Source organism: Manis pentadactyla, chromosome 7, assembly GCF_030020395.1.
Source record: "Manis pentadactyla isolate mManPen7 chromosome 7, mManPen7.hap1, whole genome shotgun sequence".
Classification (NCBI taxonomy): Eukaryota; Metazoa; Chordata; class Mammalia; order Pholidota; family Manidae; genus Manis; species Manis pentadactyla.
In genome coordinates, this window is record NC_080025.1 from 38803294 (window position 1) to 38831126 (window position 27833).

Below are 27833 nucleotides of genomic sequence, written 5' to 3' on the forward strand. Positions count from 1 at the left end.
TTGCAGGGCAGATGTGACCACAGGCCACCTTCTGCCACCTCTATATGCAGGAGGCACATGTCTGCGGCATGCAGCTGCAGGCTCAGGTGGGGTGCTGTGGGGAGCCAGGCCCCGCAGCTGCCCCAGGCAGCTCTGGAGGAAAGGGCCCCCAGGGGCATGCCAGGGCTACTGGAGCTCTGTTTGGGCAATACATAAAGACAACTTCCCATCTAAAGGGTGACCTGGAAGGAGACTCTAGAAGCAAGAGGAGAGAGAGGCTGGCTGTAGCTCGGGCCCCAGCACAGTTAGAGATGGGCTTCTGAGGGCACAACACAGCCCCTCAGGGCTGACTCCGGCATGGAAGCAGACGACTTCATCACTGACTTTCTGGGTAGCCAGGCCCCTGAGCATCCAGGGAATTGCCTGCACACTGTGTGCCCAGCAGATAACTGATCAGCAGGGTTGCTCCTCAGCAAACACTCCCGATGCCTCCAGATGGCTGGGAAAAGCCCTGGGTTGGTGTGGAGGGCTGGCTGGGGCAGCACAGCCCCCTTTCCTGGCTCCTGCTTCCACTGGGGCTGTTGCAGCTCTGCCCAGGCTTGGTAAGAGCCCCCAGGAAGGGATGCTTATCCTCTTCCACTTGGACAAATCTGTCCAGTTTGATCAGTTTACCAGGTAAGGTGGCTGATGGGCCAGGTGGTCACACAGCTGTGTGCCATCTGAGGTAGGGACATGCAGGTGCTGAAATGCTTCCTTCCAGTAAAGAGCTCCTGCATTCAGGACACCCCTACCACTCCCCAAGACTGCCCAGGCTCTGGCACCTCAAGGATCCATGCCTGGCCCACAGTCCCTGATCAGCGATCCCAACTGCTCAGGACTTGTGCCCCACTCCTCAGCGCCCAGGCAGAGGCAGGTGGAGGACCTGTGCAGCTCTGTAGATAGGAGCCTCAACCCTGCCTATGGTTGTCTTGGGTCCAGGTCAAATGTCCTGGACAGGGCAGGGTGCACTTCTTACCCACAATCATGCCAACCTCACACCGGCGGTCTTCATAGTAGCAGGAGATCATTGTGGCCACAGTGTCATTCACCATTGCCACCACATCCATTTCAAAGTCCTGCCAAAGGTACAGAGGCATGGTGATGGAGTAGAGTCTTGTCTCAGCCTGCTCCAGGCCAGGCAAAGGAGGCCAAGAACCCTTCCGGGGGCAAGCCCAGAAGGCTCTCCCTGGCATCCTGGCCTGGGGGGTCATGGCAGTTTTGGGGCCAGGAGCAGGCATCACCTCACCCCTCTCCGTTTGATGGCATCCCTCAAGAGTCCCACGATGTTGTTCCCCTCTGCTCCTGAGGCCTTGAAGCCCTTGGTCCAGTTGAGAAGAATACCCTGAGGGAAGAGGTGGGCTGCTGATGAATGCTGGGGGACAGGGAGCTAGCTCGGACCACAGGGACATGTACCCAACTTTGCAGTTGAGGAAACAGGCTCAAAGCAGCCACATAACTTTGAAAAGTGTTGGAAACAATTCTCTAGGAATATCTCATTTCTGCAGGAAATAAGGATAGCCCCTGTGCTACCTGGGGATGTCCTTGCCACCCCATCCCTGACCCTGCCAAGGACCAGTCCCCACACAGCATGTGTGGGCCTGTCCGCAGAACTGGGCATTGCTCAGGGCCCTGATGGACCAATTCCTAGATTCCAGCCAGTCTGGGAATGTTGGTATAGTAAAGCCCAGAGTCATCATGCCAGGGTAGGAATAAGGTCCAGAGGGGAGCGGCCCAGTGTAGGGCCTGGGCTCCTCTCCCATAGTGCCCACTGGGGTGAAGGTGTTGCCTGGCCCTCAGTGCATGGGGGATGGGGGCCTGGAAAACCAAGGCAGCCTGGAAAACTGCTCCTGCTCCTGCCTGTGGTGCTGGACTGGCCCTGTGGACCAGCGGTCTCGTGTGTTCTGCATGCTCACATGTGTAATTAACCTGTGTGCATGTACACACATGTATGACATGTATATGTGTGTATGATTAACGTGTGTGAATAGCCAGGTATAATTGTATAACGGTGACACGTGGACATTATTAATATGTAATTGATCTGTGTGTGTACATAGGTATGTAAATTTATATCAATTTTTATAAGTAAATTACATGCATATATTTATGTATAATTAATATGAGTGTGAGTCTGTGTACGTACAATTTACATGTGTGTGTAACTTACATGCATATATATGTGTAATTGACATGTGCGCATGTGTAACAATGGCAGGTCACCCACAGGAAACAGGCAGATGGCCCACAGTGACAACACACAGGCATGCTGGAGGCAGCTACCTGGGACTGTGCTGCCATTGTCCATGGGGGTTGAGGTGCAGCTCAGTGCCCTGACAGGCCATGGGATGGCAACAGTGTGCACGCAGGGCCTTGTGAGCAGTCTTCAGACAACTCTTAAGAATCAACCACCACTACAAGTCCTCAAGTCTCATAAAAGGTAAGTGATGGAGCCACTGTTTGAATCCAAGCCTGTTTCCCACCATGGGGGCTGCATATGAAGGCAGAGTTATGGAGTGCCTTTCTTTGGGGAGTGTACCCCCATCCACCCCCACCTCAGTCCTACCTTGTCGATGTCTTCATGCCTCACAGGAAAGGAAAAGGTAAAGCCCAAGGGCAGCTTCTTATGTTTCATCTGATGCTTGTCCAGGAAGTCGGAGATGCACTCGGAGATGTAATCGAAGAGCTGGAGACACACAGAGGGCGCCCCTGGCCCTGTGCCCTAGGGCTCCTCAGGCCGGAGAAGCCATGGGTGCCAGGAGAGCATTGCCTGCAGGCCAGCCCCTCAGTCCCCCACTCCTGATGGCCCTCACCTTCTCTAATGCCAGCTGCTGATGGCAATTCCAGGGACAGGGTGACATCAGGACAGGGCTGGTCCCCAGCCCAGCTGTGCCCTGTCCATGCATCCCTTCCAGCTGGGCCCAGTGACATCAGCCTCAGGCTTTGCACAGACATGTCTCCCTGACTGTGACTACTGTTTGTCTCCAGCACCCAGAGTGTCCTTTGCTACCTGGGGGTGTCCTTTCCACCCCATCCCTGACCCTGCTAAGGACCAGTCCCCATGCAGCACGTGTGGGCCTGTCTGCAGAACTGGGCATTGCTCGGGGCCCTGCTGACTGACCAAGCTCCCTGCTAGGTGCTAGGGCCCAGCCAGGCCCCCATACCATCTGCCACCTTGATTCATGCCCAGGCCCCAGGGTGTGGGGATGGCAAGGGCCAGACTGCCATGGGCCTCCTGCCTCAAAACCCCTCAGAGCTCTGGCTCTGCCCCTTCACCCAAAGCCAGTATGTTTCTTTTATTGTTGTAATTTTATGTCAGACTTAAGATGGTTGAATTATTTCATTTTAATTTATAAGCATTACATTACTTCCCATGAAAAAAATCCAACTGTGTATCTGATTTCAACTGGTCAAACTCCAACCGGTGATTCTGGACATTCAAGATAAATCCTAAATGCCCCTTGACCTTTCCAGCAGTCGCCATCATAGTCATCCTCTGGATGATCAGCAGGCCCCCAACCTCTCGGATGCCACGTTCACGGGGAGTCCGCAGCAGGGAGCCTTATGGCACCTGAAGCTGGCAGGTCACTCAGGAAGACAGGACACCATTGCACGAGGCCCCCAGACACGTCCTGACCCCTGCTCTGTGGCCAAGCATGGCACTTTCCACCTGAGATCTTTCTGTCACTTTCCTCACAATTCTCAGGAGCAAAGAGACTTCACAAAAAGCTTGCCTTTAACCCCAAAGCAACACACGTGAACACCTACTCCGTCTAAAGCTTGTATTTTCCCCAGTTTCCAATAAAGCCCCTTAGATGGGGGCCCTGCTGCCTGCGCAGACAGCATGGCTGCTGTCAGCCCACTTGGTGTCCATGCTGTTGGGGACAAGGGTTGCGGTGCGGGGAGGATGGAGAGCACACAGGCTGCTTGCCGGCTGGCACAGTGTGTTCTCTCTGCCGCCCTTCACATTTCTGATCTTTGTGGGAAACGTGTCAGGGGTGCAACCTGATGTAGCCATGCCCCATGGCTGCCCTCTAGTCCCCTCAGCTGCTTCCCAGGGCCCTCTGAGGCTGGGTGACCCTCCCACCCACAGCTCCCCCGACCTCTGGTGGACAGGTGAGCCCTCCAGGACTAGCCCAGCTTTGAGATGGAGAATGGTCTTGACCCCTGCCTTTGGGCCCCCAAACCCCCAGGACTGTGGACCCCAGCCCTCCAACCCCATGGCCTCTCAGCCCCATGAAGCCCCGGGCCCTTTGCCCCACTGGCCCCATGATCCCCATTCCCTGGCCCCCAGCCCAAGCTGCTCACCATCTCGGCGGTGCCGGTCATGGCATCCTCAGGGATGGAATACATCTGGTGCTTGGTCTTCACGTTCCACTGCCCTGCCTCCCCCTCCCCCACCTTCACCAGCATCACCCGGAAGTTGGTGCCACCCAGGTCCAAGGAGAGGAAGTCCCCAACTTCTGCAGCCACAGGGAGAAATGAATCAGCCTCAGGTTACCCCAGGCGGGACCCCCAAGGCCAGGAGAGGAGAAGGGGACCAAGAGAGCTGGAGAAGAGGCTGGTGAAGCTAGACACCTGGGGGACCCAGAGGAATCTGTGGTAGGGACCAAAGGGGAGCTGGGGAAGTCAGTGGGAGGCCCCTGCCTTGGACTGAAGTCACCCGAGCCCAGGGCCCACCTGACCTAGTTAAATGGCCCAACTCAGGAATGGGCAGGGGGTCCCCCAGGTAACCACAGCAAACCAGTCTCACTGTGGGATAATAAAAGCCAGCTTTCCTGAGGCCAGGGTGAGAACCGCTGTGTCTGGGACCAGCATCCTGGGTTTCTCCCTGCTGGGCCTGTGGACAGCTGCCTCCAGTCAAGGAGCCAGGTTCCAGATGGGTGCCATTCCACTTGCCCTGGGCCATGGTACCTGAGCCTTCAGGGGTGGAGCGCACATAGGTGGGCAGCATCTTCACACTGGCCTCCTCGTGGGTCTCCAGCCTCAGGCCTCGGTCCATTTCCTTCTGCATCCGCCTCATCACCTTCTTCAGGTCTTCCTCCTGCAGCTGGAACTCAGCCAGGATCTGCTCCACCTGCACAAGGAGAGGGCAGCAGCACCTGGTGGGGGAGGGGCTGCTGGGGCCTGATACCAGCATTTCCCGCACACCGAGGGGCTCACTTGCCCTCTGCCTCTTGGTCCAAGGAGACCTGTCATTGCAAACTACCACAGAGAAAACCGACTGAAAAGTTAGAACAGCAAAGTTCCATAACCAGCAACAAATGAATGTGGCCTGGGTGGTGGGAAGGCGAGGCACAAGGACAGGGCAAGCTGGGGGGACTGCAGGTGCCAGCCCAACAGAAGAAAGTGCTAGCCCAGGGCTGGAAGAGCGTGTTTGGAGGGCGATGGGCAGCTGGCATTCTACCTCCAGGAGTTCACACCAAGAGGATAAACGGGCCAGTGTGCATACTGTGCACAAGGGGAAATCAAGGCAACACTAGGGGGAGGCTTGTCTGGTTGAGGGAAGCATGGCTGTCCATGGGAGAAAGGCTCAGGCTGCCTGGGGCGGGGGCCCTATCTGCTGACAGGGGGCAGGCCTCGGCACAAAGCTCAGGGTCAGGCCACCGTCACGAGAATGGGTTGCCTGGGGGGTGCTCCTGGCACACCTTCCAGGGAGTGGCTCCCCCACCCCACCCCCTCAGTGTGTCCCAAGAAACTGGACACCACCCTGCCCTGTGCATGGACAGGTGTGTTAGGGCCCCAGCCCTGGGCACAAGAGCATGTGTTCATGGAGGGAAGGCTGCTTTGATTCAGGGGCTATTTGGTCCAAAAAGGAAAGGAAAGACCCTTGGATGAGTCCATTCTTCACAAAACTCATGCCCTGGGCAGCAGTGTGCCGTGGGACACCAGGGGGGAGACTCTGACTCCATCTGCCCTTCTTCCTCAGACTTTAGAGCCCACACTTTGTTGGATGGTGGGTGAAGGAATGCAGCACGTTAAAGGAAGGCTTTAAGAGAAGCCCCTTCCGGCCGTGCTAAGAGGGAAGTATATTGCAATACAGGCCTATCTCAGGAAAGAAAAACAATCCCAAATGAACAGTCTAAACTCACAATTAATGAAACTAGAAAAGGAAGAACAAATGAGGCCCAAAGTCAGTAGAAGGGGGGACATAATAAAGATTAGAGCAGAAATAAATAAAATCGAGAAGAATAAAACAATAGAAAGAATCAATGAAAGCAGGAGCTGGTTCTTCAAGAAAATAAACAAAATAGATAACCCCCTAGCCAGACATATCAAGAAGAAAACAGTGTGTACACACATAAACAGATTCAGAAATGAGAAAGGAAAAATCACTATGGACACCACAGAAATGAAAAGAATTATGAGAGAATACTATGAAAACTTATATGCTAACAAACTGGATAACCTAGAAGAAATGGACAACTTTCTAGAAAAATACAACCTTCAAAGGCTGTCCCAGGAAGAAACAGAATATCTGAGTACACCAATTACCAGCAAGGAAATTCAATTGGTAATCAAAAAACTACATAAGAACAAAACCTCTGGAACAGATGGTTTCACTGCTGAACCTTATCAAACATTTAGTGAAGACCTAATACCTGTCCTCCTTAAAGTTTTCCAAAAAGTAGAAGAGGAGGCAATATTCCCAAACTCATACTATGAGGCCAGCATCACTCTAATACCAAAACCAGGCAAAGACCCCACAAAAAAAGAAAATCGCAGGCCAACATCCCTGAAGAAAATAGATGCAAAAATACTCAACAAAATATTAGCAAACCAAATTAAAAAATACATCAAAAAGATCATCCATCATGATCAAGTGGGATTCATCCCAGGGATGCAAGGATGGTACAACATTAAAAAATCCATCAACATTCAACACATCAACAAAAAAAAGGACAAAAACCACATGATCATCTCCATAGATACTGAAAAAGCATTTGACAAAATTCAGTATCCACTGATGATAAAAAGTCTCAACAAAATGGGTATAGAGGGCAAGTACCTCCACATAATAAAGACCATATATGACAAACCCACAGCCAACATTATACTGAACAGCAAGAAGCTGAAAGCTTTTCCTTTAAGATTGGGAACAAGACAGGGATGCCCACTCTCCCTGCTTTTATTCAACATAGTACCAGAGGTCGTAGCCACAGCCATCAGACAACACAAAGAAATAAAAGGCATCCAGATTGGCAAGGAAGAAGTTAAAATGTCTCTGTTTGCAGATGACATGATATTGTACATAAAAAACCCTAAAGAATTCACTCCAAAACTACTAGATCTAATATCTGAATTCAGCAAAGTTGCAGGATACAAAACTAATACACAGAAATCTGTTGCATTCCTATACATTAATGATGAACTAGCAGAAAGAGAAATCAGGAAAACAATTCCATTCACAATTGCATCAAAAAGAAAAATACCTAGGAATGAACCTAATAAAGAAAATGAAAGATTTATACTCTGAAAACTACAAGACACACATGAGAGAAATTAAAGAAGATACCAATAAATGTAAACACATCCTGTGCTCATGCATAGGAAGAATTAATATTGTCAAAATGGCCATCCTGCCTAAAGCAATCTACAGATTCAAGGCAATCCCCATTGAAACACCAACAGCATTCATCAATGAACTAGCACAAACAGTTCTAAAATTCATATGGAACCACAAAAGATCCCAAATAGCCAAAGCAATCCTGAGAAGGAAGAATAAAGTGGGTTGAATTATGCTCCCTGACTTCAAGCTCTACTACAAAGCCACAGTGATCAAGACTATTTGGTACTGGCACAAGAACAGACCCATAGACCAATGGAACAGACTAGAGAGCCCAGATATAAACCTAAACATATATGGTCAATTAATATACAATAAAGGAGCCATGGACATACAATGGGGAAATGATAGCCACTTCAACAGCTGGTGTTGGCAAAACTGGACAGCTACATGTAAGAGAATGAAACTGGATTATTGTCTAACACCATACACTAAAGTAAACTCAAAATGGATCAAAGACCTGAATGTAAGTCATGAAACCACAAAACTCTTAGAAGAAAACATAGGCAAAAATCTCTTGAATATAAACATGATCAACTTTTTCCTGAAAGAATCTCCTGGGCAAGAGAAAAAAAATAAGAAATGAACAAATGGGACTACATCATGCTAAAAAGCTCCTGTACAGCAAAGGACACTACCAACAGAACAAAAAGACATCCTACAGTATTGGAGAATATATTTGTAAACAACATATCCGACAAGGAGTTAACATCCAAAATATATAAAGAACTCACACACCTCAACACCCAAGAAGCAAATAACCCCATTAAAAAATGGGTGGGGATATGAAGAGACAGTTCTCCAAAGAAGAAATTCAGATGGCCAACAAACACATGAAAAGATGCTACACATAACTAATTATCAGAGAAATGCAAATAAAACCACAATGAGATATCACCTCACACCAGTTAGGATGACCAGCATCGAAAAGACTAAGAAAAACAAATGCTGGCAAGGATGCAGAGAAAGGGGAACCCTCCTACACTGCTGGTGGGAATGTAACCTAGTTCAACCATTGTGGAAAGCAATATGGAGGTTCCTCAAAAAAACTAAAAGTAGAAATACCATTTGACCCGGGAATTCCACTCCTAGGAATTTACCCTAAGAATGCCGTTTCCCAGTCTCAAAAAGATATATGCACTCCTGTGTTTATCGCAGCACTATTTACAATAACCAAGAAATGGAAGCAACCTAAGTGTCCATCAGTAGATGAATGGATAAAGAAGAGGTGGTACATATACACAATGGAGTATTATTCAGCCATAAGAAGAAAACAAATCCCACCATTTGCAACAACATGGATGGAGCTAGAGGGTATTATGCTCAGTGAAATAAGCCAGGCAGAGAAAGACAAGTACCAAATGATTTCATTCATCTGTGGAGCATAGGAACAGAGCAAAAACTGAGGGAACAAAACAGCAGCAGACTCACAGAACCCAAGAATGGACTAACAGGTACCAAAGGGAAAGTGGCTGGGGAGGATGGGTGGAAATGGAGGGAGAAGGGGATTAGGGGGTATTATGATTAGCATACATAATGTACTGGGGGGGCACAGGGAAGGCAGGATAGTACAGAGAAGACAAGTAGTGACTCTGTAGCATCTTACTACGCTGATGGACAGTAACTCTAATGGGGTTTGTGGGGGGGACTTTATAATGGAGGGAATCTAGTAACCACAATGTTGCTCATGTAATTGTATTTTAACGATACCAAAATAATAAATAAAGAAGAAAGAAGCCCCTTCCCAGGTCTGGGGGGACAGTCCATGGCTGGGCAAAACCGAGCACAGACAGCCTGTCCCCTCTGACTGGTGCCTTGGCTTAGAGTTGGCATGTGACCCAGTTCTGCTTTTAGCAGGACAGGGACCTTCTGGGAAGGTCAGGGCCCCTCTAACTTTGGTGAACACAGCTGTATAAGCGTGTAATTAATGGCACTGCAGCAGCTGTCCTGCACCCATGAGGACACAAGGACAAAGGAAAAAGCTGTCAGCATCTTGTAGGTGGTGGAGAAGAGACACAGAGCAAGTCCAGACCAGGTGACATCACTGATGTGTTGAGTCAACCCTGGTCCCACCTCCATGTGCTGGTTTCTCAGGAGCGGACACTGATCACTTGTGGCCCCAGTCAGGTGTGTGCTCTCTTGCAGCCCAAAGATTTCCTAATGAATGCAGGCCCTTTACATTTCTCTTCTTGAGATCCCAGTGTTAAAATGTAAACCCAGGGAGGGGAACTAAGGGATAGGGCTGACAAAATCTATGATAAAACACACAGAATCAAACACCAGATTTTCCAAGCCATTCTATGGCTCTAAGCATGAGGCCAGACCATAGTCCTGCAGCCCTCAGGGCTCAGTGAAACACCCCTGGTGACCTTAGAGGCTGGCGCCTACAGCTGGGCCTCTTCGGTTTCTTTCAGACACTTGCAAACATAAAATGTGCCAGGAACGAACAGTAACAGAGCATTTGTTTAATTCTTCCAATATGCCAGGCCCTGAGCTCAGCACAGGACACAGGCTACCTCCCACCCTCATGCTGGTGTGCTAGGGAAGGCGCCAGCGTCTGCCCCTCCTCTAGACAAGGAAAGGCTCAGAGAAGTCATGTGGGCAGGCACGTGCAGCCATGGGGCCTGCTCCCAAAGCCACCATGCACAGGCTCTGCCAGAAGTCCTCTGGAGCCTGCCCAGCACCTCCCCCAAAACAGAATTGTTTCAGGGACCCATTTAAGACACAGTGTGAGCGGGACCGCAGGAATCCACAGGCTCTTAACAAAAGCGATGCTGAACATGCACAAGGCCCCCCACAGGCCCTGCTGGGTCCCCCATCCCCCAGCCCTGGCCACCCATCTGGTGGTGAGGAGCCTGGATGCATGAGGGTCTTGGGCCAAAGGCTCCACCCTCTGTGTCCAGGCCCACGTGGGGCCCTGCCACTGCCTGAATGAAGCCTGGCCCTGCAGCTCTGTGACTTCCAGGCCACGAAGACCCTCCGTGGAGCCCCCAAAATCGCAGGAAGTCAAGCCACCTGTCAAAGGGCACTCTGGACTTGAGGCCAACATCTACTTTTTTTCTTTTGCTATTATTAATGTACAATTACATGAGCAATATTATGGTTACTAGACACCCCCATTATCAAGTCCCCACCACATACCACATTACAATCACTGTCCATCAGTGTAGTAAGATGCTGTAGAATCATTACTTGTCTTTTCAGAGCTATACTGCATTTCCCATGTCCCCCCCACTACATTATGTATGCTAATTATAATGCCCCTTTTCCCCCCTTATCCCTCCCTTCCCACCCATCGTCCCCAGTCCCTTTCCCTTTGGTAACTGTTAGTCCATTCTTGGGTTCTGTGAGTCTGCTGCTGTTTTGTCCCTTCAGTTTTATCTTTGTTCTTATACTCCACATATGAGTGAAATCATTTGGTACTTGTCTTTCTCCGCCTGGCTTATTTCACTGAGCATAATACCCTCTAGCTCCATCCATGTTGTTGCAAATGCTGGGATTTATATTCTTCTTATGGCTGAATAATATTCCATTGTGTATATGTACCACATCTTCTTTATCCATTCATCTACTGATGGACACTTAGGTTGCTTCCATTTCTTGGTTATTGTAAATAGTGCTGCGATAAACATAGGGGTGCATCTGTCTTTTTCAAACTGGGCTCCTGAATTCTTAGGGTAAATTCCTAGGAGTGCAATTCCTGGGTCAAATGGTATTTCTATTTTTAGCCTTTTTAAGAACCTCCATACTGCTTTCCACAATGGTTGAATTAGTTTACATTCCCACCAGCAGTGTAGGAGGGTTCCCCTTTCTCCACATTCTCACCAAGATTTGTTGTTGTTTGTCTTTTGGATGGTGGCCATCCTTATTGGTGTGAGGTGATATCTCATTGTGGTTTTAATTTGCATTTCTCTGATAATTAGTGATGTGAAGCATCTTTTCATGTGTCTGTTGGCCATCTGAATTTCTTCTTTGGAGAACTGTCTGTTCAGCTCTTCTGCCCATTTTTTAATTGGCTTATTTGCTTTTTGTTTGTTGAGGTGTGTGAACTCTTTATATAATTTGTATGTCAAGCCCTTATCGGATATGTCATTTATGAATATATTCTCTGATACTGTAGGATATCCTTTGCTGTACAGAATGGTGTCCTTTGCTGTACAGAAGCGTTTTAGTTTCATATAGTCCCTCTTGTTCATTTTTGCTTTTGTTTCCCTTGCCCAGAGAGATATGTTCATGAAGAAGTTGCTCATGTTTATATACAAGAGATTTTTGCCTATGTTTTTTTCTAAGAGTTTTATGATTTCATGACTTACATTCAGGTCTTTGATCCATTTTGAGTTTACTTTATTGTATGGGGTTAAACAATAATCCAGTTTCATTCTCTTGCATGTAGCTGTCCAGTTTTGCCAACACCAGCTGTTGAAGAGGCTGTCATTTCCCCATTGTATATCTATGGCTCCTTTATCGTATATTTATTGACCATATATGTTTAGGTTTATATCTGGGCTCTCTAGTCTGTTCCATTGGTCTATGGGTCTGTTCTTGTGCCAGTACCAAATAGTCTTGATCACTGTGGCTTTTTAGTAGAGCTTGAAGCAGGGAGCATAATTCAACCCACTTTACTCTTCCTTCTCAGGATTGCTTTGGCTATTCGGGATCTTTTGTGGTTCCATGTGAATTTTAGAACTGTTTGCTCTAGTTCATTGACAAATGCTGTTGATATTTTGATAGGGATTACCTTGAATCTGTAGATTGCTTTAGGCAGGATGGCCATTTTGACAATATTAATTCTTCCTATCCATGAGCACAGGATGCATTTACATTTATTGGTATCATCTTTAATTTCTCTCATGTGTGTCTTGTAGTTTTCAGAGTATAGTTCTTTCACTTCCTTCATTAGGTTCATTCCTAGGTTTTTCATTTTTTTTGATGCAATTGTGAATGGAATTGTTTTCCTGATTTCTCTTTCTGCTAGTTCATCATTAATGTATAGGAATGCAACAGATTTCTGTGTATTAGTTTTGTAACCTGCAACTTTGCTGAATTCAGATATTAGATCTAGTAGTTTTGGAGTGAATTCTTTAGGGTTTTTTATGTACAATATCATGTCATCTGCAAACAGGGACAGTTTAACTTCTTCCTTGCCAATCTGGATGCCTTTTATTTCTTTGTGTTATCTGATGGCCGTGGCTACGACTTCTGGTACTATGTTGAATAAAAACAGGGAGAGTGGGCATCCCTGTCTTGTTCCCGATCTTAAAGGAAAAGCTTTCAGCTTCTTGCTGTTCAGTATAATGTTGGCTGTGGGTTTGTCATATATGGCCTTTATTATGTTGAGTTACTTGCCCTCTATACCCATTTTGTTGAGACTTTTTATCACGAGTGAATGCTGAATTTTGTCAAATGCTTTTTCAGTGTCTATGGAGATGATCATGTGGTTTTTGTCCTTCTTATTATTGATGTGGTGGGTGATGTGGATGGATTTTCAAATGTTGTACCATCCCTGCATCCCTGGGATGAATCCCACTTGATCATGATGGATAATCTTTTTGATGTATTTTTTAATTTGGTTTGCTAATATTTTGTTGAGTATTTTTGCATCTATGTTCATTGGGGATATTGGTCTGTTATTTCTTTGTGTGTGTTTTCTTTGCCTGGTTTTGGTATTAGCGTGATGTTGGCTTCATAGAATGAGTCTGGGAGTATTCCCTCCTCTTCTACTTGATGGAAAATATTAAGGAGGGTGGGTATTAGGTCTTCACCACATGTTTGATGAGATTCAGCAGTGAAATCATCTGGTCCAGGGGTTTGCTCTTAGGTAGTTTTTTGATTACCAGTTCAATTTCATTGCTGGTAATTGGTCTGTTCAGATTTTCTGTTTCTTCCTGGGTCAGCCTTGGAAGGTTGTATTTTTCTAGAAAGTTGTCCATTTCTTCTAGGTTATCCAGTTTATTAGCATATATGTTTTCATAGTATTCTCTCATAATTATTTGTATTTCTATGGTGTCTGTAGTGATTTTTACTTTCTCATTTCTGATTCTGTTTATGTGTACACACTTTTTTTCTTGATAAGTCTGGCTAGGGGTTTATCTATTCTGTTTATTTTCTTGAAGAACCATCTCCTGCTTTCATTGATGCTTTCTATTATTTTATTCTTCTGGATTTTATTTATTTCTGCTCTAATCTTTATTATGTCCCTCCTTCTACTGGCTTTAGGCCTCATTTGTTGTTCCTTTTCTAGTTTTGTTAATTGTGAGTTTAGACTGCTTATATGGGATTGTTCTTCTTTCCTGAGGTAGACCTGTATTGCAATATACTTCCCTGTTAGCACAGCTTTCGCTCCATCCCTCAGATTTTGCAGTGTTGAATTATTGTTGTCATTGTCTCCATATATTGCTTGATCTGTCTTTTAATTGGTCATTGATCCATTGATTATTTAGGAGCATGTTATTAAGCCTCCATGTGTTTGTGGGCTTTTTCATTTTCTTTGTGTAATTTATTTCTAGTTTCATACATTTGTGATCTGGGAAGCTGGTTGGTACAATTTCAATCTTTTTGAATATACTGAGGCTCTTTTTGTGGCCTAGTATGTGATCTATTCTTGAAAATGTTCCATATGCACTTGAGAAGAATGTGTATCCTGTTGCTTTTGGATAGAGTGTTCTATAGATGTCCATTAGGTCCATCTGTTTTAATATGTTGTTCAGTGCCTCTGTCTCTTTGCTTATTTTCTGTCTGGTTGATCTGTCCTTTGGATTGAGTGATGTGTTGATGTCTCCTGAAATGAAATGCATTGCATTCTATTTCCCCTTTTAATTCTGTTAGTATTTGTTTCACATATGTAGGTGCTCCTGTGTTGGGTGCATAGATATTTATAATAGTTATATCCTCTTGTTGGACTGACCCCTTTATCATTATGTAATATCCTTCATTGTCTCCTGTGACTTTCTTTGTTTTGAACCCTTTTTTGTCTGATACATGTACTGCAACTCCTGCTTTTTTCTCCCTATTAGTTGCATGAATTATCTTTTCCCATCCCTTCACTTTCAGTCTGCGTATGTCTTTGGGTTTGAAGTGAGTCTCTTGTAGGCAGCATATAGATGGGTTTTGTTTTTTGTCCATTCAGTGACTGTATGTCTTTTGATTGGTGCATTCAAACCATTTACATTTAGGGTGATTATTAATAGGTATGTACTTATTGCCATTGCAGGCTTTAGATTTGTGGTTACCAAGCATTCAAGGGTAATAACCTTACTATCTAACAGTCTCAATTAACTCACTTCATATGCTATTACAAACACAACCTAAAGGTTCATTTTTCTTCCTTCCTCCTTTTTCTTTCTCCTCCATTCTTTATATGTTGGGTATCATATTCTGTACTCTTTGTCTATCCCTTGATTGACTTTGGGGGTAGTTGATTTGATTTTGCATCTGCTTAGTAACTAATTGTTGTACCAAAATTTAGTTTAATTCAGCAATTTCATTCCTGCAATTCTTCTGTAGAGAAAGGGCCACTCGAGCATGTAAGCACCCCAGGACAGTGAAGACTCGGGGACCCAGCCCACCAACAATGCCCAAATGCTGGTACACAAGGCCTGGGGCTTTCAACAGGTGTACAGATCTTCCAAGGGTTTGTCTGACTGTGGGTGAAACCATAAGATGGGACCTTAGAGAAAACTTGATTCCATTCTGCCAATGAGGTTGCACCTAGCCTGTGGCTCTGCTTTATCCTGTACAATATTCTCAAAAGCTTAAATTTGCTGCCAACATTTGAATCCAGCCCCAGAAGGAGGGCACTCTGATCTGCAAGTGCCCTCAGTCCTCAAGGCAGGTTGGTGGGTTCAAGTCATGGGGTTGGAGCTTTGCCTTGACCCCCTGTGAACCCCCAGGAGTAGGTCAGGACACCCTGTAGTGCCCCCTAATGCTCAGTCACCCCAGAGCACAGGTATGTTATTACTTCCTTTTCTGACTAATGAACAGATAGTTCAGAGGAATACCTTCCCAAGCAAGAGCCAGGAGGCTCACCACTGAGTTTGAACCCAAGCACTGCCTCTGAGTCCACCTCCTCAGCCCAAATGGTTGTCTCCTGCTCCATTTCAGGGCCGGGCCTCCAGCCCTTCCTGGAGCCAGGACCCCACCTCTAAAAGTCTCTTACAAGTCTCATGCTGGATATCTATGCAAACCAGCCTGTGCAGCCTAGGAAATGTGGGATGCTGCCCTCTCAGGGCCCTGAAAAGGCCTCCTCTTCCCCCAGGTCAGGCCTTGGGAGAACAAAGTGCAGACAGAGCCTTTCTGCCCCAACAGCTACACTCCCACCTGCTCACCAAGAGGTCACAGACACATCTCCAGGGCTCATGGCTACACCAAACTGGGGGATTCCTGCCTGAATGGCTCTCCCATGCTCCTGGCAGGTGGTGGGCCACTTCAGCCACCTAACAGGGCCATTCCCCCAGACCCCTGGCTCCTGGTGCTGGCCTGGGATGTGCAGGGAGGAGCCAGGAGATGGCTGGTGCCCCTGGCTCTCAGGCTCTCCCATCGTGGCTTCCCTGGGATCCTCATGGCAGGTCTGGGTTGGTGGGTGGTAGATGCTCTTCCTTGGTGTATGTGGGCACCTGGGGTGCACAGCCACCCTCAGGCCCAGGAGCACAGGGCCAGGCTGCAGCTGGACACATGTCAGGGCTCACAGTGTCCCCCAGAGCACTGGGATGGGCTCCAAAACCCACACAGCTCCCAGCATTTGCCCAGGGGCCCCACTCCCTGGCCCCCAGGGCCCAAAGCTCTCCATGTGTTGAGCTTAGACCCCTCCTTGAGAGGCTGGACCGCAGGAGTGGGGGGTGGGAGTGGGGAGGGGCCAGTGACAAGGCCCTGTGCTGGAAGTGGCCTTGTCACACCCTGGGCACATGGCACCTGCCAAGGCCTTCCCAAATTAACAGTCTGCAGGATGGTAGCTTGGTGGAATGCCAGGCCCTCCTGCCGATGACCAGGTAGTCACCCCCAAGAAAGTCTTTGACAGGATTAGTCCCTTTCCAAAAATAGAGCAAAAATGGCTTCACCAGACACCCATGTGTGACAGGTCACACCCTGGCCAAGAGCCACTGCATGCGGAGGCAGGGCTTACTGCCTGGTTTGGAGTGGGTGTCACTTCAAACCAGCCAGATAAAGAAGCAGCTGCCCCTCTTCTGGCCCAAGCACATAGCACTGGAGAGCCTCAGAGCCCCCAGCTCTGTCCTCTGGGAAGCGGGAGTGGAAAGGCCTGGGTGGGGGCCACAGCTCCTTTCTGGCTTCCTGAAGATCCCTCCCCAAGTCTTTTCCTGGGGCTACCTCCTTGTATTCAGGTTGCAATGAGGACAGGAGGGGTCCAACATTCCCACATCCCCTCCAAGGCCTCCAGAGCCAGCCCTCCTGTGTGCCTCCACGTCCTGGCATGGGTGGGGGGCACAGCAGGATGAGAGCTGCCCAGAGAGCAGAGGCAGGAGAAGCAGGGCCTTAGGGAAGATGCCCAGGAGCACCGCATCTTCACTGCTTACGGGCTGCCCTGGAGGGGTTTGATCAGCATGTTTTCTCCTCGTTTCTAGAAAAACAGAGCTTCCTGACAACAGGCTAACGTGCCTTGGCACACGAGCCACCATCTTCTGGGGAGTGAGGCGGGCATCTGTGAGAGCAGACCAGGGGACCTCAGTCTGTGTCCTGACTGGCGTCCTCGGTCCTTGTGGCTCAAGGAGCTAACTGACAAGCATGACTAGGTTTTCTTTAAATTTACCTCCAGGGAATAAACTGACCTGTTTAGTGAGGGATATTCCAGATTACTCTTTCTAGAATAAAAAACTGGGACATAACCTACATACAACTGCAGGGACTTGGTTAAATAAATTATGCTTCATTTATATGCAAACACTAAAAAAGACAAAATGGATTTGTCTCTATTGGCATGGAAAGGCATCCATGAGGTACTTCGTAAAGAGAATGTGGTGGCCACCCTCTAGAGGGCCTCCTACAAGCCCCACCACTGGCAGGGACCCCTGTGCAGTCCCACCCATGCCAACAGGTCGAGCCTGTGTGCCTAACAGGTGTTGCAGGAATGATGGACTGTGACTTTGAGGCTAGGCCATCAAGGACAGGCAGCTCCTGCCCTGAATCCTTCACTCTGGGTAAAGCCAGTGCTGGGCCATGAAGACTCTCAGGTCCCATGGGAGGTCCTCTCAGAAGACCAGAACCCCTCTGCCCACAGGAAGCTCCACCTTGACAGGCACATGAGTGACCCATCCTGAGAACAAAGCCACCAGCCCCAGCCAACTTCTTGAGAGAACCGAGCCAGAAACCCTAACCAAACAACTCCTGGATTCCTGACCTACAGAAACTGTGTGAGATAATAAAGGCTCATTGCTTCACGTCACTAAGTTTTCAGGTAATTTTTTACACAAGAACAGATGACTAATACAGAGGAAAAGAGTTCTAAAATATAGCATGATCCATTTCTGTCATGTATATATATATTATATACCCTATAAACATGGGAGGAAATACAGCAAAATGTTAGTAGTAATTATCTTGATGGTGGAACTATGAGCAGCTTTATTTTCCTTTTTGCTTATCTGTATTTTATATGATTTGCTGCAATAAATATGTATTCATGAAGTAATATATATATTTATTGGTATCACTGATCTATAATTACGTGAGGAACATTATGTTTACTAGACTCCCGCCTTCACCAAGTCCCCCCAAAAAACCCCATTACAGTCACTGCCCATCAGTGTAATAAGATGCTGTAGAATCACTACTTGTCTTCTCTGTGTTATACAACCCTCCCTGTGACCCCCCACATTATATATGCTAATCTTAATGGCCACTTTCTTCCCCCCCTCTGCCCTTATCCCTCCCTTCCCACCCATCCTCCCCAGTCCCTTTCCCTTTGGTAACTGTTAGTCCATTCTTGGGTTCTGTGATTCTGCTGCTGTTTTGTTCCTTCAGTTTTTTCTTTGTTCTTATACTCCACAGATGAGTGAAATCATTTCATACTTGTCTTTCTCTGCCTGGCTTATTTCAATGAGCATAATACCCTCTAGCTCCACCCATGTTGTTGCAAATGGTAGGACTTGTTTTCTTCTTATGGCTGAATAATATTCCATTGTGTATATGTACCACATCTTCTTTACCATTCATCTACTGACGGACACTTAGGTTGCTTCCATTTCTTAGCTATTGTAAATAGTGCTGCAATAAACATAAGGGTGCATCTGTCTTTTTCAAACTGGGCTGCTGCATTCTTAGGGTAAATTCCTAGAAGTGGAATTCCTGGGTCAAATGGTATTTCTATTTTGAGCATTTTGAGGAACCTCCATACTGCTTTCCACAATGGTTGAACTAACTTACATTCCAACCAGCAGTGCAGGAGGGTTCCCCTTTCTCCACAACCTCACCAACATTTGCTGCTGTTTGTCTTTTGGATGGTGGCAATCTTTATAGGTGTGAGGTGATATCACATTGTGGTTTTAATTGGCATTTCTCTGATGACTAGCGATGTGGACCATATTTTCATGTGTCTGTTGGCCATCTGAATTTCTTCTTTGGAGAACTGTCTGTTCAGCTCCTCTGCCCATTTTTTAATTGGATTATTTGCTTTTTGTTTGTTGAGGTGTGTGAGCTCTTTATATATTTTGGATGTCAACCCTTTATTGGATCTGTCATTTATGAATATATTCTCCCATACTGTAGGATGCCTTTTTGTTCTATTGATGGTGTCCTTTGCTGTACAGAAGCTTTTCAGCTTGATATAGTCCCACTTGTTCATTTTGCCTTTGTTTCCCTTGCCCCAGGAGATATGTTCATGAAGAAGTTGCTCATGTTTATGTCCAAGAGATTTTTGCCTATGTTTTTTTCTAAGAGTTTTATGATTTTATGATTTACATTCAGGTCTTTGATCCAATTTGAATTTACTTTTGTGTATGGGGTTAGACAATGATCCAGTTTCATTCTCTTACATGTAGCTGTCCAGTTTTGCCAACACCAACTGTTGAAGAGGCTGTCATTTCCCCATTGTATATCCATGGCTCCTTTATCATATATTAATTGATCATAAATGTTTGGGTTAATGTCTGGAATCTCTATTCTGTTCCACTGGTCTGTGGGTCGGTGCCAGTACCATACTGTCTTGATTACTGTGGCTTTGTAGTAGAGCTTGAAATTGGGGAGCAAGATCTCCCCCACACTTTTTTCTTCCTTCTCAGGATTGCTTTGGCTATTTGGGGTCTTTGGTGGTTCCATATGACTCTTTGAACTATTTGTTCCAGTTCGTTGAAGAATGCTTTTGGTAATTTGATAGGGATTGCCTTGAATCTGTAGATTGCTTTAGGCAGAATGGCCATTTTGCCAATACTAATTCTTCATAGCCAAGAGCATGGGATGAGTTTCCATTTGTTAGTGTCCTCTTTAATTTCTCTTAAGAGTGTCCTGTAGTTTTCAGGGTATAGATCTTTCACTCCCTTGGTTAGGTTTATTCCTAGGTATTTTATTCTTTTTCATGCAATTGTGAATGGAATTGTTTTCCTGATTTCTCTTTCTTTTAGTTCATTATTAGTGTATAGGAAAGCAACAGATTTCTGTGTATTAATTTTGTATCCTGCAACTTTGCTGAATTCTGATATAGATCTAGTAGTTTTGGAGTGGAGTCTTTAGGGATTTTTATGTACAATATCATGTCATCTGCAAATAGTGACAGTTTGACTTCCTCTTTACCAATCTGGATTCCTTGTATTTCCTTGTTTTGTCTGATTGCCGTGGCTAGGACCTCCAGTACTATGTTGAATAAAAGTGGGGAGAGTGGGCATCCCTGTCTTGTTTCTGATATTAGAGGAAAAGCTTTCAGCTTCTTGCTGTTAAGTATGATGCTGGCTGTGGGTTTATCATATACGGCTTTTATTATGTTGAGGTACTTACCCTCTATACCCATTTTGTTGAGAGTTTTTATCATGAATGGATGTTGAACTTTGTCAAATGCTTTGTCAGCATCTATGGAGATGATCATATGGTTATTGTCTTTTTTGTTTATGTGGTGGATGATGTTAATGGATTTTCGAATGTTGTACCATCCTTGCATCCCTGGATGAATCCCACTTAGTCATGGTGTATGATCAACTTGATGTATTTTTTAATTCAGTTTGCTAATATTTTGTAGAGTATTTTTGCATCTACATTCATCAGTAATATTGGTGTGTAATTTTCTTTTTTGGAGGGGCCTTTGCTTGGTTTTGGTATTAGGGTGATGCTTGCTTCATAGAATTAGTTTGGGAGTATTCCCACATCTTCTATCTTTGGAAAACTTTAAGGAGAATGGATATTATGTCTTTTCTGTATGTCTGATAAAATTCCACGGTAAATCCATCTGGTCTGGGAGTTTTGCTCTTGGGTAGTTTTTTGATTACCACTTCAATTTCATTGCTGGTAATTGGTTTGTTTAGATTTTGTGTTTCTTCCTTGGTCAGTCTTGGAAGGTTGTATTTTTCTAGGAAGTTGTCCATTTCTTCTAGGTTTTCCAGCTTGTTAGCATATACGTTTTCATAGTATTTTCTAATAATTTTTTGTATTTCTGTGGAGTCCATCATGATTTTTCCTGTCTTGTTTCTGATTCTGTTGATGTGTGTTGATTCTCTTTTTCTCTTAATAAGTCTGGCTAGAGGCTTACCTTGGTTTCATTGATTTTTTCTATTGTTTTATTCTTCTCAATTTTATTTATTTCTTCTCTAATCTTTATTATGTCCCTCCTTCTGCTGACTTTAGGCCTCATTTGTTCTTCTTTTTCCAATTTCAATAATTGTGACTTTAGACTATTCATTTGGGATTTTTCTTCCTTCTTTAAATATGCCTGATTGCTACATACTTTCCTCTTAGAACTACTTTCGCTGCATCCCACAGAAGTTGGGACTTTGTGTTGTTGTTGTTATTTGTTTCCATATATTTCTGGATCTCCATTTTAATTTGGTCATTGATACATTGATTATTTAGGAACATGTTGTTAAGCCTCCATGTGTTTGTGAGCCTTTTTGCTTTCTTTGTACAATTTATTTCTTGTTTTATACCTTTGTGGTCCAAGAAGTTGGTTGGTAGAATTTCAGTCCTTTCAAATTTACTGAGGCCTAGTATGTGGTCTATTCTGCAAAATGTTCCATGTGCACTTGAGAAGAATGTGTATCCTGCTACTTTTGGGTATAGAGTTCTGTAGATGTCTATTAGGTCCATCTGTTCTAGTGTGTTGTTCAGTGCCTCTGTGTCCTTACTTATTTTCTGTCTGGTGGATCTGTCATTTGGATTGAGTGGTGTGTTGAATTTTTCTAAAATGAATGCATTGCATTCTATTTCCTCCTTTAATTCTGTTAGTATTTGTTTCACATATGGTGGTGCTCCTGTATTGGGTGCACATATATTTATAATGGTTATATCCTCTTGTTGGACTGAGCCCTTTATCATTATGTAATGTCCTTTTTTATCTCTTGTTACTTTCTTTGTTTTGAAGTCTATTTTGTCTGATACTAGTACTGCAGCACCTGCTTTTTTCTCCCTGTTGTTTGCATGAAATATCTTTTTCCATCCCTTGACTTTTAGTCTGTGTATGTCTTTGGGTTTGTGGTGCATCTCGTGTAAGCAGCATATAGATGCGTCTTTCTTTTTTATCCATTCTATTACTCTGTGTCTTTTGATTGGTGCATTCAGTCCATTTACATTTAGGGTGATTATTGAAAGATATGTACTTATTGCCATTGTAACTTTAGATTCATGGTTACCAAAGGTTCAAGGTTAGCTTCTTTACTACCTAACTGTCTAACTTAACTCATTTATTGAGCTATTATAAACACAGTCTGATGATTCTTTGTTTCTCTCCCTTCTTATTACTCCTCCTCCATTCTTTATATGTTAGGTGTTTTATTCTGTGCTCTTTTATGTTTCCTTTGACTGCTTTTGTGAGTAGTTGATTTTATTTTTTGCCTTTAGTTAGTATTTGGTTGGTCTGCTTTCTTTGCTGTGATTTTATTTTCTCTGGTGATATCTATTTAGTCTTAAGAGTGCTTCCATCTAGAACAGTCCCTCCAAAATACCCTGTAGAGGTGGTTTGTGGGAGGCAGATTCCCTCAACTTTTGCTTGTCTGGGGCTTGTTTTGTCTGTCCTTCATATTTAAATGATAATGATAATCGTGCTGGATATAGTATCCTTGGTTCAAGGCCCTTCTGTTTCATTGCATTAAATATATCATGCCATTCTCTTCTTGCCTGTAAGGTTTCTGTTGAGAAGTCTGATGATAGCCTGATGGGTTTTCCTTTGTAGGTGACCTTTTTTCTGTCTCTGGCTGCCTTTAATACTCTGTCCTTGTCCTTGATCTTTGCCATTTTAATTATTATATGTCTTGGTGTTGTCCTCCTTGGGTTCCTTCTGTTGAGAGTTCTGTAGGCTTCTGTGGTCTGAGAGACTATTTTCTCCCCTAGTTTGGGGAAGTTTTCAGCAATTATTTCTTCAAAGAGACTTTCTATCCCTTTTTCTCTCTCTTCTTCTTCTGGGACCCATATAATGCGGATATTGTTCCATTTCAATTGGTCACACAGTTCTCTTAATATTCTTTCATTCCTGGAGATTCTTTTATCTCTCTCTGCCTCAGCTTCTCTGTATTCCTATTCTCTCATTTCTATTCCATTAACAGCCTCTTGCACCTCATCCAGTCTGCTCTTAAGTCCTTCCAGAGATTGTTTTATTTCTGTATTCTCCCTCCTAACTTTATCCATTAGCTCTTGCATATTTCTCTGCAGCTCCATCAGCATGGTTATGACCTTTATTTTGAATTCTTTTTCAGGAACACTGGTTAAATCTATCTCCCCAAGCTCCTTCTCAGGGGTTGTCTGGGTTATTCTTGTCTGGATCAAATGCTTCTGCCTTTTCAAGGCAATGGAGGTAGTCGTGGGCAGTTGGCGCATGTGTCAGCTGGGAAAACAAAGTCCATTCTTGCTTGTTGCTTGCCTTCCTCTCCTGAAAGAAGGGCGACGCCTAGCGGCTTGTGCTGGGCAGCTGTGCACTGATGAGATCTCTGAGCCTGGCCCAGGTGGCTGCGGAGGAGGTTCTGGATGGTTGCTGTGTGTGCAGCTGTTCTCAGGCTGCTCCCCTGCTATAGTGGGGCCGCGCCAGAGGGGGAACAGATGGCTGGCTATCACTGTGAGGGGCTTCAGAGCTGTGCTGCCTCCCAGAGGGTTAGGGAACCCAGAGTTCCCTGAGTTCCCAGCTGCTGAGCTGAGTGTGCCAGGACACTTCCTTCCAGTTGTGAGGCTCCTGTCCCTTTAAGACTTTCAAAAAGCACTCGCTTTTCTTTTGTCCCAGGGGCACCGGCTGTGGGGACCCACTCACAGGTTTTACTGTCCCATTTCCCTAGTATCCAGCACACTGCGCACTGTGTGTCTGCGCTCTGGTACGGATGGCTAGGGCTGTGTATTTAGCAGTCCTGGGCTCCCTCTCCCTCCCTGCTCCAACTCCTCTCCTCCCACTGGGGAGCTGGGGTGAAGGGCCTCGGGTCCTGCTGGGCCGCGGCTTGTATCTTACCCCCTTCGTGAGTTTCTGAGTTCTCACAGATGTACATGTAGCCTGGCTGTTGTACTGTATCTTCTGGTCTCTCTTTTAGGAATAGTTGTCTTTGTTGTATTTTCAAAAATGTATATGATTTTTGGAGGAGATTTCTGCTGCCCTACTCACACCACCATCTTGGCTCCTCCCCCTAATGAAGTTATATTTTTATATCAAGCTAACAAAACAAAAAGGTTGGGTCTTATCTGATATTTTTGCACAAAGGCTCTAAGGCCCAGGCTCTGAAGGATGGAGGCTCAGATTTAAATGAGTCAAATTGCAAGCCTTTGTATTTCAGTGGGAAAAAAGAGGGGCCATGATGCGAGAGCAGAGGCAAGGGGGAGATGAGCTGAGAGGCAGCAGAGTGTGCCTGGGTCATGAAAGCCAGCAGTCTTCACATATGGCAGGTGCTTTACATGAATCACAACTGGCCTGCCAGCTTAGGGCTGACATTTACATGTAGGGAAACTAAGTCAAGGACTTCTAAGATTCCACAGCCACAAGTGATGATACACCCCCAGGTCAGCCTGACTCCAGGTCTTCCTGAGCAGATGAGGGGGCGCCTCATGGTGAGGGTACAGTCAGGGAACAGTCTCTGGAACCTCTTCCATGCTGGAGAAGTTCCCAGACCTCAGCTTGGGCTGGCAGGAGTGGCTATAGCCACCAAGCCTGCACCACCTCTGATAGCCTGGAGCAGGTGTCAGGGCTGAAGCCTAAAGTCCAGGGCTATGGAGGGATGGGACAGAGTGTGGGTAGGTGAGGGATGGGGAGTGGCCTGTGTGGCTGAGGAGCTGGACTCTCCAGGATCCTTTGCAGGGGAGGCAGGATAACTTGGGACTAACAAGAAGTGTGGAATCACCAGTCTGTGTCTGAAGGCTGAGTGCCTGTACTGGCTATAGGACTCACAAGAGCCCCTTCATGCTCTGGGCTTCAGTTTCCCTGCCTCACAGGCTGTGAGAGGATCCAGTGGGACTCTTAGCAGTAAGTTGTTCAATAACTTGCAGCTATTTTTGTTATCAAAGGATACTTTAGGCCCTGGGTCACAGTTTAAAACACAGGCTATCCAGAACTCTACATTGATGGCAGGTTTATCTAAAGCCAAACTCCCACTCCAGTGCCTGCTGCTTATTCCAGAGGGTTCTAAGGACATAGCAGGTGGCACAGCCTCTTTGATGCCAGCCCCACTAATTCAAGAAGGCTTATTGGGTGGCTGGGTATGACATCACAGGAAATGGTACAGTAGATAGCTCCTACCCCTTGCACCCAAATAGCCACTATGCTAGGAAAAAATGATCAAAATAAACTATTTTGGGCCTGGGGAGCCTAACTAGAAACTTACAGAAACTGGGGGAGTGCCTGATTAAGGAAGAGATGGCCAATGGCTTGTGAGCAAACCAACTCACACCTGTTCCCCAACACAGCCATGTGGACAACCCCCATGTTCCCAGAGCAGCTGGCTAGAATTAATCTGGTGGCTCCCTGAGGACTCCACACAGAGCTTGCCTTTCTTTCAGCCTCCTCAGGCTGCAGAAGCTTCCCTGGCAACATTGAGCAGAAGATTTAAGGAGATATACATGCCAATTAAAATTATCATTGTTGTTTTTGTTTGGTTTCTGGAACCAAACATTTAAGGAATTGTCTGTCAGATCACAGGCTGACTGAAGAAACATAAGAACAGAAACTTCAGTGATCACACACAACAAAAAATATAGACTTTGCAAAAAATAATTTGGAAAAAGTCACTATACAAATGGGAGAACTGAAGCCCTCAACAAAGAACAAAACCAATTGCTACAGAGGGGAAGAATCAGACTCCCAGAGTCACCATATTACACTACTCAAAATGTCCATTTCTCAACAAAAAAATTATAAAACATACACAGAAATAGAAAATGTGGTTCATTCAGAAGAAAAAGAGAATTCAATAGAAACTCTCCCTGAGAAAGCCTGAACATTGGGATTAATAGTCAAAGACATTAAATTAAACATGCTCAATGAGGTTTAGGAAACCATGATAAAGAACTAAAGGAAATTAGAAGAACAATGTAACAATGTGCGAACAGATAGGGAATGACAATAAAAAGTAGAAGTTATTTTTTAAAAAGAACCAAATTGAAATTCTGCAGTGAAAAGTACAATAGCTGAAATGAAAAAATTCACTAGAGGGGTTTAATAGCATATTTGAGCAGGCAGAAGTAAAGAATAGGAGAACTTGAATTGAACGGCAATCAAACTTATCCAAACCACTTAGTAGGAAGAAAAAAGAATGAAATTAACAGAGGGGTACCCCTAAACATATCAAAGTAAGTATTGTGGGAGTGCCAAAAGGAGAAGAAATGGGGCTGAAAAAGTATTTGAAGAAATGATGGCAAAACAATTTCCCATATTTGATGAAAGACATAAATATACACATTTAAGGAACACAAACTATAAAATTCTTAGAAGAATACATGGACAAATACATGACCTAGGATTTGGCAATGATTTTTCTTACATATGACACCAAAAACACAGGCAACAAAAGAAAAAATTGATACACTAGACTTCATCAAAATTTAAAACTTTGTACATAAAAGGACACTATAAAGAAAGGGAATGAAAAGGCAGTCCACAGAATGGGAGATCACAACTCATTTATCTGATAAGAGTCTAATATCCAGAGTTTAATATAAAGAACTCCTCCAACTCAACACCAAAAATAAGCGCAACCCAATATTAAAATGGGCAAGATATTTGAATAGACATTTCTCTAAAAAAGATATACAAGTGGATGGTAGGCACTTGAAAAGATGTTCAGCATTATCAATCATTCAGGAAATGCACATCAAAACTACAATGAGATACCACCTCACACCTACTAAAATGGCTATATTAAAAAAAGAAACAAAATATCAAGTGTTAGTGAAAATATAGAGAAATTGGAATTGGAAAATATGCATATTGATGTTGGGAATACAAAATGGTTTAGCTGCTGTAGAAAACAGGTAGTTCATCAAAAAGTTCAGCAGAGTTACCATATTGCTTAACAATTGTATCTTAGGTATATTCCCAAAAGAATTGAAAACAGGATTCAAAAGATATTTGTATACCAGTGTTCATAGTAGCATTATTCACAATAGCCAAAAGATAGAAACAAGCTAACTTTCATTAACAGATGAATGGATATACAAAATGTAATGTTACATACAATGGAATATTCAGCAATGAAAAAGCATGAAATGAAATGAGAAAGTTCTGACATACTATGACATGGATGAACACTGAAAACATTATGTTAAGTGAAACAGGCCAGACATATAAAGACAAATATGGTATGATTCTACAAATATAAAGCATAAAAACAGGCAACTTCATAGAAACAGAAAGTGGGGAGTTACTGAGTTTCTGACTAGGATGATGGAAAGGTTTTAGAAAAAGTGATGATAGTTGCATAATATTGTGAATGTAATGCCACTGAATTCTACACTTAAAAAGTGGTTCAGGATTCTGAGAAGATAGCAGAAAGGGACCTCACTGTGATGGCCTCCTCCCACATACACACCAAGGCAGCAACTACATCTAATATGACTCAGTGTGAAAATGACCTGAAGACTGGCAGGACAGGCCTTCCGCAGCTAACAACAAAGAGAAGGCCACACTGAGGAGGGTAAAGGGGCA

At 44.9% G+C, this 27833-nt stretch overlaps 1 protein-coding gene across 1 annotated transcript in view; it reads right to left on the reverse strand.

Annotated features, from left to right (window-relative positions):
- GCK (glucokinase) overlaps positions 1-27833 on the reverse strand; it is a 70672-nt gene that overhangs the window by 5672 nt on the left and 37167 nt on the right. Inside the window, exons 2-6 of the mRNA XM_036910258.2 lie at positions 4930-5092; positions 4324-4478; positions 2582-2701; positions 1265-1360; positions 995-1094 (exon numbers count right to left, since the gene is read on the reverse strand). Coding sequence (XP_036766153.1) covers positions 995-1094; positions 1265-1360; positions 2582-2701; positions 4324-4478; positions 4930-5092 — 634 coding nt within the window. The remainder of the gene's footprint in view (positions 1-994; positions 1095-1264; positions 1361-2581; positions 2702-4323; positions 4479-4929; positions 5093-27833) is intronic.